Source organism: Panthera uncia, chromosome D1 (genome assembly GCF_023721935.1).
Source record: "Panthera uncia isolate 11264 chromosome D1, Puncia_PCG_1.0, whole genome shotgun sequence".
NCBI classification, from domain to species: Eukaryota; Metazoa; Chordata; class Mammalia; order Carnivora; family Felidae; genus Panthera; species Panthera uncia.
The window spans coordinates 5956187-5961774 of NC_064808.1; the positions used below are offsets into that span (position 1 = coordinate 5956187).

The 5588-nt window shown below is 47.3% G+C and overlaps 1 protein-coding gene across 1 annotated transcript; it reads right to left on the reverse strand.

The window, feature by feature from the left end:
• Positions 1-283: 283 nt before the first annotated feature.
• Positions 284-3506, reverse strand: LOC125912141 (general transcription factor II-I repeat domain-containing protein 2-like). Its single transcript, XM_049616395.1, has 3 exons — positions 3033-3506; positions 2783-2927; positions 284-2379 (listed from the first exon to the last, which is right to left on the reverse strand). Exons 1-3 carry the CDS (start codon positions 3222-3224, stop codon positions 578-580), a joined length of 2139 nt encoding a protein of 712 aa, XP_049472352.1. The 5' UTR covers positions 3225-3506; the 3' UTR covers positions 284-577.
• Positions 3507-5588: the final 2082 nt, after the last annotated feature.

A 5588-nucleotide genomic window follows, 5' to 3' on the forward strand; every position in this document is an offset into this window, starting at 1 on the left:
GGCAGCAAGTGACGGTTTTTCCCTGGCTTGAGACAAGTAGGAAAACAAACACGAAGTATGGCAACCAGCTCCATCAGGCCGAAGTCTCAAACTAAAGTTGGGTAGCCAAGTAAGTTAGACAAGCGTAACAGGCCCAAGTATATGAAAAATCAAATGCCAAGGGAAAAACAAACAACCTAAACTTTTTTTTTTTTTTTGCAATCGAACCACACTGCAAGTGTGTAACATATAAAGTTTATAATACTGGGTGTTTCAAAGACAAAATTAAAAAATACGTGTTGAAAAATAGAAATCTTGGGGCGCCTGGGTGGCGCAGTCGGTTAAGCGTCCGACTTCAGCCAGGTCACGATCTCACGGTCCGTGAGTTCGAGCCCCGTGTCAGGCTCTGGGCTGATGGCTCGGAGCCTGGAGCCTGTTTCCGATTCTGTGTCTCCCTCTCTCTCTCTGCCCCTCCCCCGCTCATGCTCTGTCTCTCTCTGTCTCAAAAATAAATAAAAAACGTTGAAAAAAAAAATTAAAAAAAAAAAAAAAGAAAAATAGAAATCTTTTAATTATGAAAATTTTTGTTCATAATCTGTTATTCCTTTGATTTGGAACCAGAAACCTGACACCTTTTTTTCTGCACCAAGATGTCAATGTCTGGTCTCATATTTCGAGTCGCAATGTGGAGAACTGAGTGTAATCCTGTATCCTTTAATTGGGAGCGAAACTTAGTTTTACTCAATTTCATAACAGAAAACAGCTGTTCACAGACATAGGTGCTTCCGAACATGGACAGAATTTTTGCACAATGTTTTCTATATTTGGGGTAACTCTTGCTGAGGTATTTGTAGAATTCTGGTATTCCAATGTCATCATATTTAGTTTTTAATACCGTATTACACTGCAGTTCAATAACTTCCATTTGTAATTCTTCATTAACGCAATCGATGTTAATTGAGAAAGGTGAGCTAAACAGTACGAGTTCATTTTCATAATGTTTGAAATCAAAGAACCTTTTTTGGAATTCCATCTTTAACTCCACAATTTTGGGGATGTAGATTAAGCCATCACGTTCGTTTCTGGAAACTGATTTCAGTGTAGGAAAGTGAGCCAGATTATTTGCAGCCAAATGAGCTTCCCAGAGACTCAATTTTGCGAGGAAAGAGCAAACTGAATCATACATTTGTGTCACTACTTGTGAACGTCTCTGAAGGGAGATATTCAAAGTGTTCAGATGGTTTGTAATGTCAACTAAAAAGGCCAGGTCTCTGATCCAGTCTTCACTGGTGAGCTGGGGAAGGGGTTTGCCCTTGGAAGACATGAACAAATCTATCTCTTTTATCAATTCAAAAAATCTCTTCAGCACCATGCCACGACTAAGCCACCTTACCTTTGTATAGTAAAGGAGATTCCCGTATTGGGCATTCAGTTCCTCAAGCAAAGCCCTGAACTGCCTGTGGTTGGAGCCACGGGTGCGTATCCAGTCTACTGTGTTAATCACTACATCCATGACATGTTCTAGCTTTAACTTTTTAGTACAGAACAATTCCTGGTGAATAATGCAGTGGATAGATTTAAGCTCTGCATCCTTGAAGAACATTTTGACCTTGGACTTAAGTTTTGCAACAAGTCCAGTGTGATCACAGACCATCGCAGGAGCACCATCTGTGGTTACACTTACTAGTTTTGACCAGTCAACATTAAACTTTTCAAGACTTTTCTCAACATACAAAAATAGGTCATCCTCAGATGCTGGGTCTGTCATGGGCACCATGTCCAAAAGTTCTTCAGTGATGTCAAAATTCTCATCAACACCCCGGATAAATATAATCAACTGGCTCGTATTATTTATGTATGTGCTCTCATCAACTGCAATAGAAAATGTCACAAATGATTTCACTTTTTCTCGCAACTTGTCCTGTAGGTTCTCAGCCATATCTTTTACTCGCTGAGCAACAGTGTTTCCAGTTAGACTTATGTTGGCAAATGCTGGTTTCTGCTCTGGACACAGGATTTCCGCAGCACTCAAGAGACAGTCTTTTATAAACTCACCATCTGTAAAAGGTTTTGATGCCCGGGCAATTTTCTCACTTATGACATAACTGCATTTCACGGCAGCATCACTTAGTTTATTTGTATTTGATGACAGATGCTGAAGAAAGTTTAGTCCTTTCTTTAGTTCATTAAGTTTCTCATCACGCATCTCTTCCGTATACCGGTCAAAGTGCTTACTATGGTTTGTCTCGTAATGGCGTCTTAAGTTGTATTCTTTTGACACAGACAAAGTCTGGTTACATATTAAACACACAGGGCTATTCTTAACTTCCACAAAGAAATACGCTCGTTCCCACTTTTCTTGAAACATGCGATGCTCTCGATCCATCTTTCGTTTTCCCACTTTTGACAGAGAAACGGGTACAAAAACAGAGTTCACTTTTCTTTACTGTAAGAGAAACACCACCACAAGCCTGAAGGTAAAATGGTGACTGACATTGGTTCCGAGGAGTGGAGGAGGGAGGAATGGAACCTGTAGCAAACTGTAAAGCCTTCCAAAGGGCACGGCCACGACTCAGCCGGGGCAGATTGTTAGCATGTGGGAACACAGCCCCCCCTGCCACCAGATCTACCCAATCGCTGAAGCAAAGCCAGATACTGTATTTTAACACAAAATCGGCCGACTTTTAGACACGGTAAATTAAGGCAAAATATGCTAGACACTGCGAAAGGCAAACCAAGTGAGTCAGTGTAAGGATCATAAAGAACCCCATGGTACCTTTTGGCCTCTTGCAGCCCGACTCACCTCCTAGCATTCGGCCAACCACTTCCAGGGTTGCCAGGGCTTCTACCCCACACTGACCCAGGGTGGCTTCATCCTGCAGGGGAGAACCTGCCAGAAGCACGACTTTGTCTTCAGTGGTGAGGCCCTCCAGGAAGGCCACATGAGCCTAGGGAAGAAAGGGAGGGTCAAGAGTGTTCTCCGGGGAAGTCACAGGAAGCCAGGCACAGGGCACATGGGTTAGGGAAGCTCAGGGATACACTATCACCTTTACCTTGATCTGGGCAACTGTCTCCAGGCCGGTCACTTCAAGAGTGTGCAGCTCCCGGGCACGGACAAACAGCTGCATGTCAGTGACTTGGCGACAGAGAAGAGTGAGGTCAGCAGCTGGGAGACTCGGGAAGAGGGGTTGTGGGGGTCCAGGACAGTTCGTGGGGCAGAAGAACACTAGTGGGCGGGACAGCATCCTTGGGGAATCGCCGGGCAGAGCTAACCAGAGCCCGCGGTGGGGGCACGCACAGGGGCGAAAGGTTAGACCTCCCCCGACCCCGAGCCCAGGTCCCGCTTCCCCGTTCCCCTAAGCCTTGCTGCCTTCGGTCCCTCAAGTATCACGTTTCCGTTCCACCCGGATCTTACCTGGGACCGAGCCTCGCGCCGCCGTAACCGTGGAAACGGAATCCAGAGGCTACAGAGCGAAGGCGCGAAGACACCCGCCACTAGGGGCGCGTTGCGTCACTGCCCCGCGCCTCCTCAGGCCTCGCCCCCGCGCCCTTCGCCACGCCCCCCGCGGTCCGCGCACGCGCGGGCACCCCCCCAGGGCGGGCAAAGGCTCTCGGAGGCGGTGCCAAGATGGCGGCATCAGGCTCTTTTGGCAGAGCTGGAAAGCGGGCTCTCTGCAGCTTGTGGGATGCGGCAGGTGACGGGAGCCGCTTAGCCTAACACTCACACGGAAGTCCAGCCATTTCTCGGGACCTCGGAGCAACGAGTAGCCCGCTAGAACCTCGGTTTTCTCCTTCGAGGTGGACATCTGTTTTAAGCACAGATAGGGTGAGGGTGCAGAGAAAGAGAGGAGGTAGCAAAGAGTGCGCAGGACAGGGGCGCCTGGCTGGCTGAGTCAGAGGAGCGAGTGACCCTTGATCTTGAGGTTGTCAACTCGAGCCCCATGTTGGGTGTAGAGATTACTTAAAAATAAAATCTTCGAAAAAATGCGTAGAGGGACAGAACGACCACGGGGCTTCGGGTGTGGCCATGGTCCCTGATGGCCTCAACTACAAGGAGCAGCATGTTTAGTTCGGCTCCCTCTTTTCATTTAGACTGGGGGCAGGAGGCAGACTGAGTGGGACGCCCAGGAACTGTGGGTCCCAGAGGGCCTTCAGCCCACCCCCACCTTGGCAGCCCCTTTCCGTTGTAACCCTCAGACCTAATCCAGCACTGGGGTATTGTGTTGGAAAGAAATACTCCACGAGGCTCCTTATGGCAGAATAGTTATGTCATAGATTGTAGGGGGGAAACAAAAACAAAAACAGGCCTGAATCCCAGCTCACATTTTACCCTGAGGGTCTAACTCTTCTGTGAAGCTGGGCAACAATAATTACTCTCTAGAAGGGTTGCAGGAAATAGGTACAACTCTCACTTAGCATGGTGTTGGGTATGCCTGCATAAAACTAAAACCAGGAAAAACGTGTATCAGAAGGACTTTTAAATGTTGAAAACCTTTTATCTTGGCCTGGTATAATGGTTCAGACTTTGGAGCCAGACTGAATTCAGATCGCAGTTCCGTGGCTTACAATCTCTATGACCATCGGCAAGTCACGTAATCTGTACCTCAGCTTTCTCATCTGAGAATGGGGATAATAGAACCTACTCCTATGAGAATTGAGTAAGTCAATGTATTTATAAAGCATTTGGAACAGTATCTGGCACAGAATAAGTAAAACATTGTTAATAAATAAAAACAGAGATATACCATGTTGAGTTTAGACTTGCGATCCAAGCGTTTTTTCGTAATTCTTCAAACACAACTCACTTGAGCCTCACACATGGGAGAAGCAGACATATCAGAGGCCAGCCCTTTTCCAGTCTTGTAACCCATTAGTCTGGGTTCCTGGCCTTGGCTTCTGCTTTGCTCCCTGCCTGGAATGTTCTCCTTTCTTCTATCCATCCTTGGAAGCCAGTCGCTAAGTTGGTTGTTTCTTTGCTTCAGACACAGACCCAGGAGCTGACTAATCACTCTACCATGGTGGAGTCTGGTTGAGTGCTAGTCTGTGGAGATCCTGCTACCCCCAGAAGTATCCCAAAGCCCCCAAAGCATGCACAATGTTTCATCTTGAGTGGCTGGCACCGTGGCCCTTGGTGTCTGTGGAAAAGCCCGCTCCCGCATCCCATGGTCGGCCCGCCTTCATCTGGGGTTTGCCTGGTGGACAGGACCCGTGGGGAAATTCCCCAGGGCTGACATCTGACTCAGGTCCTCAGTAGTGGCCAGAAGTAGAGCCCTCTGTCTCCAAACACTATTGGATGCCTTACAGAGCTTTCCCAGATGGGAAAAAATGAAGCGCAGAGAAGACCCAAGTGCTTGGATTCCCCCAGTAGGCCTGTGTTCTTGGCCTTGCATCCCTATCTCATCGCTACCTGAGGTTTCTAATTCAAGAACATGTGGCATCACAAGAACATAGGCTTGGGAGTCGATGGATCTAGGTTTAATTTTGGCCCTGTCACACTGTGGGTGTCAGTCTCTCCCAACCTCAGTTTCAGCAGGATAGAGATACTACATCTGACCTCAGAGGGCTGTTAGGATAAAATGAAAGTGCACATAAATCACTCAGAACTCTGT

What these genes read in the sequence shown, in the direction of transcription:
- LOC125912141 (XM_049616395.1), bottom strand. Translation starts at nt 3,224, where the DNA reads ATGCTGTCCCGCCCACTAGTGTTCTTCTGCCCCACGAACTGTCCTGGA. An exon ending in AGACAGTTGCCCAGATCAAG is followed by an intron (nt 2,928 to 3,032) that starts GTAAAGGTGATA and finishes TTTCTTCCCTAG; the next exon opens with GCTCATGTGGCCTTCCTGGA. An exon ending in GGTTGGCCGAATGCTAGGAG is followed by an intron (nt 2,380 to 2,782) that starts GTGAGTCGGGCT and finishes CTCTGTCAAAAG; the next exon opens with TGGGAAAACGAAAGATGGAT.